The sequence below is a fragment of the Felis catus genome, chromosome A3, assembly GCF_018350175.1.
Source record: "Felis catus isolate Fca126 chromosome A3, F.catus_Fca126_mat1.0, whole genome shotgun sequence".
NCBI lineage: Eukaryota > Metazoa > Chordata > Mammalia > Carnivora > Felidae > Felis > Felis catus.
This window is the reverse complement of record NC_058370.1, coordinates 102,344,374-102,359,750: the sequence shown is the minus strand read 5'-3', so window position 1 is coordinate 102,359,750 and position 15,377 is coordinate 102,344,374. Positions and strand designations below refer to the sequence as shown.

Sequence of the window (15,377 nt, the reverse complement as noted above, 5' to 3'; positions counted from 1 at the left end):
TTTCAAGCACACATTTTTTTAATGCTTGCTTTTTAAAAAAATTTTTTTTTCAACGTTTATTTATTTTTGGGACAGAGAGAGACAGAGCGTGAACGGGGGAGGGGCAGAGAGAGAGGGAGACACAGAATCCGAAACAGGCTCCAGGCTCCGAGCCATCGGCCCAGAGCCTGACGTGGGTCTCGAACTCACGGACCGCGAGATCGTGACCTGGCTGAAGTCGGATGCTTAACCGACTGCGCCACCCAGGCGCCCCAATGCTTGCTTTTTTAAAAAGTTGTATATATTTGGTATTTTCATACTGTTGTATAATTAGAAATTCTAACAGTTTCTCACCATCTACCTGCTGTGTGTGTGGGCCCCTCTTGGGAGACAAGGGCCACAGGCTCCCTGAAGTTTCCAAAAGCTCATATGTGAGTGAGTTTGGAATGTAAGATGCATTTTCTGATAGGAAAAAAAAAATGTAGTAAGTGATGATTGGCTTCCCAGTCTCATCCACAAAATCCCACTCAGTTCCTTTTTTATTTATTCCCAGCTGCAATAGTGACATTTTACTAATCTCCAACCCCATGGAGAAGACGTCTTCCCTGGGGGAAAAAAAATCCAGATTCCACGTGAGTTTTTTAAGATTGCCTTTTGACAGGGACTGGATGTTCCTTGAGGCAAATGGTAGGACAGCGGGACCTGCAGAAGTATCTTGATACGGGCGGAGAACCCACAGGAGCTTCCCAGTGGTAATGATGAACTTGGCAATTCGGGAATGAAGGAGAATTAAGGGTATATTCTGCTAAACGAAAACAGAGGGTGTTCACTGCTGTAAGGCCTTCCAGAAAGGAAGCTGGAGCTAAGCGCTATCAGTACAACTTTCAGACATGACGAAAATGTTCTCTATGTTTGTTGTGCAGTAGCCATTAGCCACTTGTGGCTACTGAGCACTTGAAATGTGCCTCTAATGAGGCCAAGGAACTGAATTTTAAATTTTATTCAGTTTTACTTACTTTACATTTAAATAGCCACATGTGGCTAGTGGCTACCATGTTAGACAATGCGATTCTAAAGTATGTAATTCAGGTATAAAGAAAATGATCCCAGATGGAAGATATAGATATAAGAAGAAATGAAGAACCAAGAAGATTACTAAATATGTGGGCAAAAGGAAATTAACTCTCATGCTATGAAATAATGATGATGATGATGATGATGATGATGATAAAATACATAGTTTTGAAAGTATATGGAATTAAAACATGTGACAGTAGAAGCATAGAAATTGGACAAAGTTGGGGCACCTGGGTGTTTCAGTTGGTTTAGCATCCGACTCTTGACTTCTGCTCAGGTCATTGTCTCACAGTTCATGAGTTCGAGCCCTATGTCAGGCTCTGTGCTGACAGCATGGAGCCTGCTTGGGATTCTCTCTCTCTCCCCCTGTCTCTCTCTGCCCTTCCCCTACTCATGTGCTGTCTCTGTCTCTCTCAATATAAATAAATAAACTTAAAAATTTTTTAATTGGGCAAAGTTGAGGTAGATGAAGGTGTTCTGTCATCCTTGAATTGTCTGAGAGGAGAATAAAGTTCTTCATTAGCATGAATCTTAAGGATACATGGGGTACTTCTAGGATAAGCACCAAAAGAGTTGAAAATAAATATAGAGGTATATACATTTCAGACTAGTAGGGAGAGAAATGGAATGATAAAAAATATTCAAACCAAAAGAAAGCAAGAAGGGGGAGGAGAAACAGAATAGGAGTAATGAAAAAAAATACCATAACAGCGGTAGGTTTTTAAACCCAAATGCTCTATTTCATTGATTTTAAGACACACAAGGAGTGCCTGGGCAGCTCAGTCACTTGAGCATCTACTTCGGCTCACGAGTTCTCAAATCTTGCGATTCACAAGTTCAAGCCCCACGTCAGGCTCTGTGCTGACAGCTCAGAGCCTGGAGCCTGCTTCAGATTCTGTGTCTCCCTCTCTTTCTGTCCCTCCCCCGCTTGTGCTCTGTCTCTCTCTCTCCCTCAAAAATAAATAAGCATTAGGGGGGCCTGGGTGGCTCAGTCGGTTAAGTGTCCGGCTTTTGCTCAGGTCATTATCTCGTGACCTGGTGAGTTTGAGCCCTACATCGGGCTCTGTGCTGACATCTCAGAGCCTGGAGCCTGCTTCGAATTCTGTGTCTCCCTCTCTCTCTGCCCTCTTCTGCTCATGCTTTGTCTGTCTCTCTCAAAAATAAATATTAAAAATTTTTTTCGTAAATAAATAAATAAACATTAAAAAAAAAGACACATTTACTTGTATCTTTATATTTCTGAAATTGGGAAACACATGACAGGCTATGGCATCATATGAATCCTGTCAGGGTGTGCTAACGTGTCAGAGATTTTTTTTCTTGGTCCTCAGTTGAGTTTTGTGGATTATTGTTATTACATGTGTTGAGTTTAATTTCTGCTGAAAATGTTTCAAAAACATGCCCTCTGACTTGGCATGGAAACTGAGTAGTGGGGTAAACAGGTAATTTTAATGAAGCTTTTTTTTTTTTTTGCCAAATACCAACAACTTTCAGAGACCCAAAAAAGAGACTACCCACAAGTAGATGAAGCTCTTTATACTTTGTTTCTGAGATATGTGCAATGTAAAACAAGAGAAATTGCCAAATTCCTTGGAATTGATGAAAGAAAATTTGCCGCATGGAGAAGCTGGTATGATTGATCTGTGCATTTGATAGGGCTGTTGTTGAGATCTTATGTCATGGTTTAATTGGTGGCATTTCTCTTTCTTATTGATCTATACAACTTTGGTGTATCTTATAATCCATGATGTTTTAGAGTTGTTGTAAGTGGTTTCTATGATAATGTTGATTACGCAAAGCAAAAAGAACTGAATTATATGCTGTTTGCTTTAGATACATCTAAAGCATAAGGGTGGAGGACATTGAAAGGAAAAGGATGAGAAAAGATATACCACACAAATACTAATGAAAAGTCTTCTGTATCTGACAAAGTAGACTTTAAGACAATAAGCATTCGTAGAGATAAAGAGGATTTCTCCTTAGAGATAAAAGTCTCAGATCACCAGAGAGATATAAAAATTATAAATTTATATGCACCTAATTAACATGGCTTCAAAATGCCGAAATCAAGATCAAAATAAATCTATAAATCTACAGCATAGTAGGAGATCTTAATATCCCCCTTACATAATTGATAGAATAAAAGATAACAGTGAGGATAGAGAGGATCTGCTCAATAGAATTAATACATCTGACTTCATGGTCATGTATAAAATACCGTACATAACAACTACAGAATACATGTCAAACATTTACATGCAGACGTTGGTGGAAAAAATGTAAGGTTGAAAGGAGCAGACTGGGGGCGGGTGGGTGGCTGAGTTGTTAAGCGTCCGACTCCTGATTTTGGCTCAGGTCATGATCTCGAGGTTTGTGGGATTGAGTCCCTCATCGGGCCCTGCACTGACAGTGGGAAGCCTGCTTGGGATTCTCTCTCTACCCCTCCCTATCTCTCTCTCACTCTCTCAAAATAAATATTTTTTTTTTTTTTAAAGAAAGGGAGCAGCCTGGCAGTCAGGAGATTTTAGCTAATAGCAACACTAATAATGGGGATTGCAGCCATCCCTTTACTGACTTCCAAAAGCTTTCCTATGGCAAACATGAACTTACATAATTTTCTCTGCTTTCTTACTCTGTTTTCTCTTCTGGATTCGCTCCTACTCACTACTTAACACTATGGACTCTTGAAAGTTGCCAGTCTCCTGAACCTCATGCCAATGATGAGGCCTTGCTTCTGGGCCTCTCAGATGCTGGTTGGATGGTCTGCTGGATATGTGGCTACCACCTGACCCGGATTCCTTATTGCTGAGCCCTCCCGTCCGTTGGGACCTGGTGCTACCTGTGTGGGAGCCACTTCCCACCTTCCCCCACTAAATGCTCACAGAGCATTCCCACGCTTCCTTGGCCACTATGTTCTGGACTGCAGGCTGCATGTCTCCTGTGGGCGTCTGCATCTGTCTCTGTTCCTCAAGCACTGTCCAGTTCCTCAGGCCTGGCTAGGTCTACGGCAGGGAATTCACCTTGCTGCCTCTCCTGCTGTTCGTGCCTGGACAAATCATGAGAAGTGCCGGCATCCTATGGTGATGCAGGATGCAGGAATCAAACCGATTTCAGTAACATTCTAATTCTTTGACTGTTGGATGACAGAATTTATACTCAGTTGGGTTTCCCATTTTTTAACTTCATATTTTCCTTCACAGTCTCATCCCTATCCCAAAGGCTTATCAAGAAATTCTCCGAAGATCTCTCTATATTAGGCATTTAATAGACAAATTAGAGATTTCTATTCCAGCTATCAAGGGAATCACATTTTTCAGATCTTTAGACCAATAATGAAATACCCTGTGACAATTAAAAATAATGTAGAAAAGTACTGATGAGATGAAATACTATTTGAGATATCATCTTGACTAGGAAAGGCAGGATGCATTGTAAATAGGGAAGGAAAATAATTTGTCAAGACACATTCCTGTCATTGCGTGTTATGTAGATGTGAGCATGGAAGAAGGTTTGAAGATAAGACCCTAGTCTGTGCCCACATTTAAAAGACAGAGCTGCGACGTTCTCAGAAAAGCCTAGGCTGCCTGGAACTCGGTTCGTGATCTCAGGGAAATTGCTTAACCTCGGTAGACTGCTCTGGCTTTTACAGTGGAAGCTGGGAGGACAGCCCCAGCCCCAGGATCAGCACAGGACTTGGGGACATAAGGAATGCAGGGGACATAAAGAATGCCCTGGATTACTGAGAACACACAGAGGACCGCGGTGGCTGTTACTGTTGCCCCTGTGCTATTGTGCTGTTGCTGGTGACCCAGTGGCTATGACCTTGCTTGGTCACGTGGATTTTCCTCTGAGTGCACCAGCTGTTTTTAGCATTGTAAAACACAACCATACTTATTAACTGACAAGAGCAAATGCAATGCAATGCAATGCAATGCCAAAAAAAAAACCAAAAAAAAAACAAAAAAAACAAAACCAAGGTAAGTAAATAGCCAACAGGCTGTAGGAAGAAGCCAGTTCTTGGTGGGCTTGATCAAGGAAGGTCCGCTGGGGATGTGTTGCATGTCCCCATTGAAGAAAAGTGAACACAGGAGATGTGGATGGGGGTGTCAGTGATGTCCTGGAGTGCTCTTTAAGGAGAGGTGAAAAGACAGTGTTTTTCTCTGGGACGTGGGGCCCCACCTGGCTGAACTCTGGGACTGGGGTAAAGAACCACCATGAGGACAAGGACTTGCTCACACCTCCCAGGCTCAGTGTCCGGCCTGGACACTGCATCTCCCCTTTCCTTTCGTTCGTGTCTCTTTCCTACATCTTTGCTGTTGCACTGGACCGGCAGCCACACAGCCTGTCTCAAGTGCCTTGAAACGTGTTGAGTGGATGTGGCACAGTCCTTGGCAGAGTGACACTACTCCACAGGAATTTGTTTATTCCTTTGGGGTGGAAAATGGCAGGCAATGAGTAATGACTGATACCTAAGATGCTGCTTATTATTGGATAAAGGAATGTGCTGCTACATTTGCATACACACTCCCAAACCGATTCTTCAAAACGAGGACCAGACCTGGCCCCTCCACATCAGAGATCCTGAAGGGAGAAGACACGCAGAGCTCCAGGAGCCACAGAGCGTGGGGACCCTTGCCGCAGGTAGGTGGTACTGATGCGGGTTCAAGAGACCAGTTGACATAGATGGGGAAGCAGAACAGCATCTGGACCTGCCTTGCTTTTTTTCCCATTAGAAGCATGCCCTTCTGTGGCTTTCTTGACTTTCTAAGTGATATCTCTGACACCTGCCCAGACCACCTTGCTCTCAGCCCCATGAGCAGCCTGAGTGTCTTCCAGGGGGGCTTCTGCCGATAAGTGGGGCATTGCTGGAGGGCCAGGCAGACGCTGAGCTTAGGAAACTTGCCAGCCCTGCTAATGCTAGCTTTCTCTGCTTTCAGCGGCTAGAGAAGAAGAATCTAGAAAGTACTGGTCTTCAGAAAAGAGATTTGGGGACCCTAAATATTTTGAGTGTTCGTAGGTGAAAAGACATGGATCTCAGATGGCTGAATGCCCTGCTTCTCTAGGGAGCTCTGGGGAAACCACCTGCATTTATTTTGATACAGGTGGGAAATTCCAGAAGTGGCTCACAGGGATCTCCCAAGTACTTCAGCCTGTGGGCATCATTCTGTCCCCCACCAGGACCACCACTGTCTTCGTGTATTTTAGTACCTACGTTTCTGCCAGACATTTCTTTGTCTAATGTCATGTGACTGCCAATTTCTCTGACTTCTCCAGTGCCACCAATTCCCTGTGTTCCTTGATCTAGCCCCAAACTGCAAAGAGATTTGTACTTTGTAGATGTGGGGAATGCAGCCAAATAGCAAATAACTTAAACTCAAGTGGTGACTCCCCATGCCCTTAAAGATCTGTCGGGTGTCCCCACCCCCTAGAGCCACCCAGTGGCCATCCTTCACTGTGGCCATCCTATCATTCACTGTCCTTGCTGCCAAGCCCCGGAGCCTTTCCTTGCCATTTTTTATTTTTGCAAAACTATGTAGCCCCCTTTGTCCCGCTCCTAAGCCCTTCTCAAGGGATTGGGTTTCCACACAAACTGCCCATCTCTGCAAACTAAAAGTGGTGTGACCCTTGAGAATTTACTACCTTTGGGTTTTTCATCTATATAATGGAGATAACAATTATTGCCTCACTTCCTTCTCTGAACTAATGTTGGGGAAAGTTCTTTATGAAGTGAGTGAAATGTGACTTGCAGAATTGAGGGGTGTTTAGAAATCTCTCTCCTCCCAGTCCTCCCAGTGAAGAGCTCCTGTGTCATCCCTTCCCCAAGACATTAGGAGCTGAGCCTCCTGGGACCTTTTGGAGGCTCAGTTTCTATGACAAGAGGCTACAAAAACAAACAAACAAACAAACAAACAAACAAATAAAACCTGCCTTTCTTTGCAAAGATCAGACTACAGCAGAGGGTTGGCAAACTTCTTCTGTAAATGTTGGGACAGCAGCATTTTAGGCTTTGCTGACCAGATGATCTGTCTTTCAAATACTCACCTCTGCTGCTGAAGCCAGAAAGCAGCCGTAGACAACATGTAAAAAAGGACATGGCTGTGTTCAATAAAACTTTACTTAAAAAAAAAAAAAGGCGGTGGGACAGATTTGTCCTGTGGTCTGTAGTTAGTTTGGTAATCCCAGGACTAGAGCAATACACTTTGAGCTTTCTGTTTCATTTTTATCGAGTGTTGTCAGGATCCATGAAAATGATATTGTGACCCACTGTTTAGAAAGCATTGCTGTCCAAAAATCAAAGAAGGAATGATAGGAGAAGCACGGTCCATTCTTACAAGGCCTTCCTGGACACAGCAAACATTTCTGAGCAGAGAGCAAGGCTGATGGCCTACTAAGCACTTGTGGTGCCCAGCAAGGTTTCCTGGGTTCGGAAGTGTCATAACTGACCTCCTTCCTGCCTTTAATCCCAGGTTCCTGTTGAGTCATTTCATTGTGTTAAAAATGTCATTTTTGGAGGACTCAAGTGTGAAAATGGAGTCTGAAGACCAGGAAGGAGACGAGCCCCAGTGCTGCTCAGAAGGTAAGATTCTTGCAAAAGCATCCATACAAGGACCAAAACATAACTCCTAAAGCAGGACCTTGTAGGTCTGTGCACAGACCGGTTCCTCCCTGTTGACCTTGCATGGTAAGTGACCTTTGAGAACTTCTCTGGCAAATGCATTAGACCAGAGAAGTCCTTGAAGGGAAAATGAAGCTCTGTCATGGGTGCCTAGGTGCATAAGGTGATAGATAAACAGATCACCTTCACCCGGAGATCTGGGGCTTTGAAGTGAACCAGCTGGATGGTTCTGAATCCTCCCCCAGCCTGCCCAGGCAGAGGAGAAGGCCCTGCAGTAGAAGGAGTTGTCTGGGTCTCGGGTGGGAAAAGTACCCTGGCTCAGGACTTTCGATCATCCCATGGAAGAAGGCACTCTGGTGTTGGTGTTGGCTCAAGGCATGTGAAAAGAGGAGGCTTTTGACCCAAATGACTGTCAAGTGCATGAAGTGTGAAGGGGGGGCACGTAACAGGGGCCTTCAACTCACGCGTGGAAATCAGAATTCCCAAACTAAAAGTAAGACATTTGTCCGACAAATATGGATCTGCCCACAGAGAGGTTTGGAAAGCACTGCTCCTGCTCTTGGAACACAGGCCATGTGGTGGCCACCGTGCACCTCCTGTCCCTTAGGCAGCAGGAGTGGACACCAGGAAGGTCCAAGCACCAGATACTATAATTATGCAACCTTGGGGAACTCCAAATGGTGGTATCGACTCCTAACTCTGCCGTTGTTTGTGGCATGTGTGGAAGCAGTAAAGGCTTCCTCTGACTTCCAACACAATCCTTGAGAGTCTCTGTCTGAACTGAGTCTGGGGCAGCTCCACCTTCTGCCATCTTTCCTCACCAAGGTGCAGTCTTCCTGCTTCTTAGAAGCATCGACTGTCAGAGCTGGAGGGACAGACAAGGAAGGGAAGGCTCAGAGCGGTGAGAGGCAGTCACGTACACTATAAGGCAAGTCACTACAGCCAAGCAATGGGCACGGCCAAGACTGTCTTCATACCAGAACACAGCATTTGGGTTTTCTTCTTCCCTAGGTGCTATGTGCTCTCCATGTGCAAAGGTTGTTTGGATTGTGACCAGGGATTTCATTCAGGCATTTCTCAAACTTAATGTTTTATCAGCTAGAAGCTTCCAGATTACTCTCCGAGTACTGTGGGCAATGTATCCTATACCCCCTGAATTAATGCAACACATGTGTTTTTAATAACTACGGCTTCTACAGAGTTCTGCATCCAGAAACTGAGTTCGTTTTATTTCATCTCCATTTCTACCATTTTTGACCAGGAAGGCTATTTTTTGTCATTACTGTCTCTTTGCTTTAGCGTTTCTCAAAACATACAACAATAAGTAAAGCATTAAATGGCCCCTGATATTCTTGAATCCCTGGAAAATCCCAATTGTCATGTGCTAACCTCACTGTCTCTGATTCCAGACTTGGACAGAAGCCCCCTGGAGCCAGACATGAGCCTCACCTCACAAAGCTCTCCCTATTCAAGTAAGGCCCCTGGATGAACCAATGAGGGTGGCGACAGATGAGGGTGGGCACGAGGCTGGTGCCACGATGTTCTCGTAGGGGCGTCGGAGGATCAGAGGCTGGGGGTACCTAAGGGTGCTGGGGTGAGGCCAGAGGCTTTTCCTTTGTGGAAACAAATCTCAGGAGGGTCAGTAAGAAAGATGAACCCTGGATGGGCCTCGGGCTTTCCAGAGAGGTGCACGGAGCACATATCACTGAGTGGCCCAGGAGAAGAAAGGTTTTGAGCCTAGGACTCTTCATGTCCTTCTTCTGACCTTTGCCATGAGGCTGGCAAGCCGGACCTCCTCAAAGAATTTACGAAAAACAGAAACTTGACCAGCAGAGGGCGCACGCGAAACCCTCACCGCGGAGTGTGCCTTGGCTGCCCTCACAGATCTAGATCACAGGCTACTGCGTGAACCTCACAATAACCTTAAGAAAATTCAAGGGCAGAAACCAAAGGCGTGAGGGAGGCTGCCTGCCCAGGTGACACAGGAAGTATTGGTGACAGATGCTGGAATTTAAAGGTACTGTGACCGCTGTCTGCCCAAGTCAGGTTTAAGGCTCCCCGTCACCATCCTCTGCACAGGCAGAGTCGGGAGGCCCCAGCCTGAGTCCCAGGTCTAGTGCGGGTGACCCTCCTCGCTGGTAAACCGGAGGTGAGCGCACACAGGCGCACGGCCAGCCCCCCCGCGACTCTGCGAGGGAGGTTGCGTTGTGTCAGGCACTATTGCCGCTCCCGCTGCTGCTGTTGCTCCCGCTGTTGTTTGAGAACGGACTCCCCAGAGGAGATCATTACTAGCACAGTAAAACACGGACACCTCTGATGTGGCCTTGAGAAGGGAGTCTGAAGAACGCAGGTCAGGCCAGGAATGATGTGCGAGAACACCAGTTAACGAGGATCCGGCACAAGCCTCAGTGTGAGATGATGGGGGGCGCGACTCAGGGTGCGATGGGAGGGAAAGAGAAGTAAAAGAAGGACAGGTTTTGGAAATATTTAAGAGGAAGACAGCCCAAAGCTAGTGCTGGACATGCAACGTACAGAGCATGTGTGGGTGTCTCCCCAGACCAACCGGAATCTCAGGGCAGCGGGGACCAGGCGTCCATGGTCCTAAAATGTCACCCATCAGATGATTTCCTGTGTAGGCTCCTAGGTACTTCCTACCTAGTTTCTCGCCCACCCCACTCTTCCCCTGGCCCTCTAAGGATCTGTCCTTAGACAAGGCTTTGCTGACAGCATGATGGCCCCAGTGACAGGCTGCAGGAAAGAGGGTTAAGAAGAATAAAGATCAACATGTTCTGAGTCTTTTATATGGCTCAGATACCTGGCTAAGTGCTACTCGCTTGAATGAACATTTTAATCTTCCCAATACCCCCTCCAGGGAGGTGATATTATTACCCCCTTCTCACAGATGAGGAAGTTTAGAGAGATACAGTTACTTTTCCTGGGTCCTAAAGTAGTTAAGTGATCGGAATTTGGATTGAACCTATCTGTGAAAATGGATAACCCATGTGTTTACATCGGGTTTAAACCCGTAGTGTTTACATGCTAAATTGCTTATAAGGCAGAAAGACTTGGAGTGGGAGAAATTTTGAGTGGGCTGTGATGTTTGAGGCCATAGGAAGGTAGAGGGCTAGGGCTGAGACCCTTGCATGTGGGCTAGAAAGGATTGCCTGTAAAAGGGCAATCTCAGGGAATTTAATCTGTAGCAAGAACAGAAGCACCCTAATCAGAGGTTCCTTTCATAGCTGGTCACTCCTCCTGGCCCCATCCAAGATCCTGGGGTAAGGTGAGGCAGGTGAGGGCAAGAGGAAGGTGTCTTGGGAATAGAAGGAGAAGACCCTTGTCCATCCTGTACTCTGCTTGGCAATGAGTTAATTGCACAGAGATAATAGCCTTAGGAGTGGTGCCCTCCAAGCATTTTGGATCCTAGTTACCCCAATCAATGAAACAAAACTGAGGGCACTCCGTTTTGAAATATGGGCATTAGTCCATTATGAAACTTACACAAAAGTAGAAAGTTCACAAAGACTAAACAAAATAGGAACTGACATTTAGTGGTTTCTTCCCACATTCCAGTGGATTGTCTGGCTCGCCCAACTGCCACGCCCCACCCCCATCCCAGCAGACACACACCTAGCGATGCGCTGGCAAATGTTTGACAACCAGTTCTCTGGGGATGGGTGGGAGTGGGAGGGAGCTCTTCCTTGGAAATCTGGGAAGAGAAACTGCTGTATTCTTTACACAGCCCCAAAGCAGATCCTGGCCCCTGATCTGCTTTCTGGAACTGTAGCCGTAGCCTACATATTACCAAAGACTGCCAAGGAGAGGAAAAGCAAGGCGAATTTCATAATGTTAGAATGTGCTAATTACTTCCTGTCTCAGTCAGCAAAATCCTTTAAGAGAAAGACGGACTTAGACCAGCACTCACCAGATAGCAAACAAGATGGAGGGAAAACACTGCTTTGCTAAGGAAGGGGGCTGGTCTGCCGCCTGCAATCTAAGTTCACTGCAAATCACGCCCCCTCCTTTTTTTCTTTCTTTTTTAAAATTTTATTTATTTATTTATTTATTTATTTATTTATTTATTTATTGGAGCTCCGCAGGGCTGAGAAAGCCAACTATTAATGCATGGGCCATAGAAGCTACAAAGTGGCTGCTTTCATAGTAGATAAGATGTGGGGCCCCACATCTTTATGAAGCATGGTCCTTCAAGAATAAATATATAAGTATATTTATTCCAGTGTATCAGGCATGGTCCCTTCAGAGTTAGGTCTGCTCCATCTTCCAGCCAATATCAGACTAAGGATATTTATGACCTCATCTGAGCCCATTCCGAATTATCTCAAGGGTGCATAATGAAATTGAAGGACCTCTCACAACACACATCGGTGGCTCGATGCCACTGTCAAACAAGAGGTGTCAGTCGCTAGAACTCCCAAAATGAAAATAAACACAAACAAAACACATTAAATATTAGTTAAGTACTTATGCTACCATACAAAGTGGAGAATTCTTGAAAATATTGTAACTACAAAGTAATGTTGATTATACATTCTCTTCGGGTTGTAGTCAAAGAAAAAGGCAATTGAATTGTTAAATCTGGCTATTCATCAAGTCACTTTGATTTTTAGATATTAGTCATGTTGTTTTGGACTCTGTATCAGCAGATAAATCAAATGAGTAAGCTAATTGTGTATCAAGATTTTCAGTTAGAAAGTAATAGCATAGCTCACTGAATTCTAAAGGAAAGGCATAGTGTTTCAGTAACCTGGTGGCTTTGGTCTTAAGATGATACAAATAAGGTTTGCCTTTCCAAAGGATACGAGTGGAGGGGCACCTGGGTGGCTCAGTCGGTTAAGCATCCGACTTCGGCTCAGGTCATGATCTCGTGGTTTATGAGTTCGAGCCCCATGTCTCTGTGCTGATAGCTTGGAGCCTGCTTCAAGTTCTGTGTCTCCTTCTCTCTCTGCCCCTCCTTTGCTCATGCTCTTTCTCTGTCTCTCAAAAATAAATAAATGTTAAAAAAATTTTTTTAATAAAAATTAAAAAAAAAAAAAGTATACAAGAGGAAAGATCAACAACAGAACAAAAGGAGGCACCAACCTCCAGACTCCACATTTTCACTAGGTTTTCCCAGTGCAGATCACAATTTTTGAGCAGGTAGGGATCACCCAGACTTTAACCATTAGATCTGTTACATGCAGCCTAGGGAAAAACCAAACCCATATAAGCCTCCAACCTCCCCTGCCCCCAAATTTGTACCTGCCTCCTGAGTTCCTATCCTGATTGCCTGCCTGGCAGCCTAACCCCACTTTAGCATCTGGACTTTGCCTTGCTTTGAACCTAAACCCTGATGAGTCACGAGGGACCTGTGCCTGCCTTCAGGTTTCCCAGAAGCAGCTTCTCCAGGTTCTTTGTTATTGGTTCCTCCCACCTGTTCACACCCACTGCCCCATCCTCCCCCACGGGGGACTCAAAGACAGTACCTTGCCATACCCCTTGGACCCTGGGCCCCACTGGACCTCTCTCAATGCACCTGCAGCTGGACCAACTTTCCTAGAATTCATCCAGCATCTACACGATCACTTATTACAGAGCTTGCATTGTCCAGGCTGGCCTCCTGGAGGAGATAACCAGTAGAGCCTGGCTATATCTCAAAAAACAGAAGCACCTGGGTGAGGTTGGGCATGTTTAGGAAGGCAGCAAACCCACAGGCACTGAGATCATCACTTCCCAGAAATTTATTTCACCTAGAACTTTGTAATTAACCACACTCTACTTTTTATAGCCCAAATGACATACACTTTACAAAAATGCTGATTCAAAGGGTTGTGTGCACCCCAAAATTTATAGCAGCACTATCAACGATAACCAAAGTATGGAAAGAGCCCAAATGCCCATCAACTGATGAATGGATAAAGAAGATATGGTGTATGTATGGTATGGTATGTATAGTATGGTATGGTATATGTATTTTACTATATATATATATATTATATATAATATATATAATATATATATAATGGAATATCACTCAATGACCAAAAAGAATGAAATCTTGCCATTGGCAACAATATGTATGGAACTAGAGTGTATTATGCTAAGTGAAATAAGTCAGAGAAAGACAAATACCATGTGCTTTCACTCATCTGTGGAATTTAAGAAACAAAATAGATGAACATAAGGGAAGGAAAGGAAAAAATAAGATAAAAACAGAGAGGGAGGCAAACCACCAGTGACTCTTAAATACAGAGAACAAACTGAGGGTTGCTGGAGGGGCGTTGGGAGGGGGGATGGACCTAATGGGTGATGGGCATTGAGGAGGGCACTTGTTGGGATGAGCACTGGGTGTCATATGTAAGTCATGAATCACTGGGTTTTATTCCTGAAATCAATGCTACGCTGTATGATAACTCACTTGATTTTAAATAAATACATTAAAAAAAATAAAGGGACAAATGACACTGAAAGCAAAGCCCACATGCTTGCTGGGTGAAGACAGCATGTTATGGGGGGGAAGCTATGTTATTATTTGCTATTGTCTATAGAGATAAATGTTGACACAAAATGAACAAACCTTTTAGAATCTCTAAAGAAAGAGAGTTTTATTTGAGCCTAAGTTAGGACAGTTGCCTGGGAAACACCCTCTTCGCAGGGAAAAACGTGCTCTGGAGAATGAACCGTTTTTACAGGGCTATATTCTTTTTTACAGCTTGCAAAAGCCCAAAAGATAACAGGTTAACATATAGGCAGGAATCACAGGTTTTAATGTCAAGGAATGCAGGGAGATAGAGATCTTAAGGGCAAGGTGGTTTCCCTTAGGCTGTGCATTTACAAGGCAGGTGTACAATGTGTATTTGATGGGCCATAAATCAGGCTTTTGGTTGGAACAAAGTTTATGTACAGTCATGCTGACTTAGAAATCTAAAATGGCTTCCCTTCTATATCAGGACTTTAGAGAAGGTCTCATCATGAAGACTACTCAAAGAACACACAGCAGCTATTTATTCAGAGTTTGCTGTAGCAAAGGAGTCAAGCCTCCATCACTTGCATTTGGCAGTGATTCAAAGGCAGACAGAGGAGTGGGTAAGCTTTATGGTGAAAAAGGTGCCTATTGACTGGAGTTGTTGGTCTGGGACGCTGGAGCTGGGGCATCCTAGGTGCTTGGTTTGAAGAGCATAGTCGGCTTTCTCTGGTTGGTCCTGAGTTGGAAGTGAGGACAAAAATAGAAAAGCTGGCAGCCATTGAACACTTCTGACTCTGGGCCCATTGCTATAGAAGCTGAGGGTTTGAGTTCTGTTGTCTCAGATGTTTGCGTATTCAGTCTCCTCCTGTATTGAGATTCACATCGGTGTTTTCAAATTTGAATTGAGTGTTTTTTTTCTTTCCCTAGATCTTTCCTCACTCCCACAGGTTGTCGGTGTGTATGTTGGAAGTATAGACAAAGTATCTGGGATGCACAGCTGACTCCAAAGTGAAACAGGAACCAAACTGTTCCTTAAGGAAGGTGAAGGGATCCTCATTGTTCAGTGAGTTCAGTTCTTTGATGTTCTTTTTCTGAAATACAAAGGAGAATTTATTTGGTAGCCAGGCTACTTTGTGAAGGAAAAAAGGAAAGATGAGGCAATCTTTGCTAAAGTTTGGGTTTTCAGCCTTAGCGGTCAGGCTTCCCACTTCTCTGAATTGGGAGGACAGGGGACATTTCTTTCCC

General features: G+C 44.5%; 1 protein-coding gene across 13 annotated transcripts in view; it reads left to right on the top strand.

Annotated features, from left to right (window-relative positions):
- IL36G (interleukin 36 gamma) overlaps positions 1 to 15,377 on the top strand; it is a 185,476-nt gene that overhangs the window by 115,941 nt on the left and 54,158 nt on the right. For 7 of the 13 annotated variants that reach the window (XM_045054562.1, XM_045054556.1, XM_019827573.3 and 4 more), the window contains 3 exons: positions 5,554 to 5,697; positions 7,524 to 7,633; positions 9,082 to 9,144. The exons of 2 other annotated variants lie outside the window; for them this stretch is intronic. In XM_045054562.1, the coding sequence (XP_044910497.1) occupies positions 7,555 to 7,633; positions 9,082 to 9,144 (142 nt within the window). In that variant the 5' untranslated portion in view covers positions 5,554 to 5,697; positions 7,524 to 7,554. Of the gene's footprint in view, positions 1 to 5,553; positions 5,698 to 7,523; positions 7,634 to 9,081; positions 9,145 to 14,622; positions 15,196 to 15,377 lie in introns of those variants that run through there. 4 more of the 13 variants (XM_045054555.1, XM_045054559.1, XM_045054560.1 and 1 more) reach the window with 4 other exon arrangements.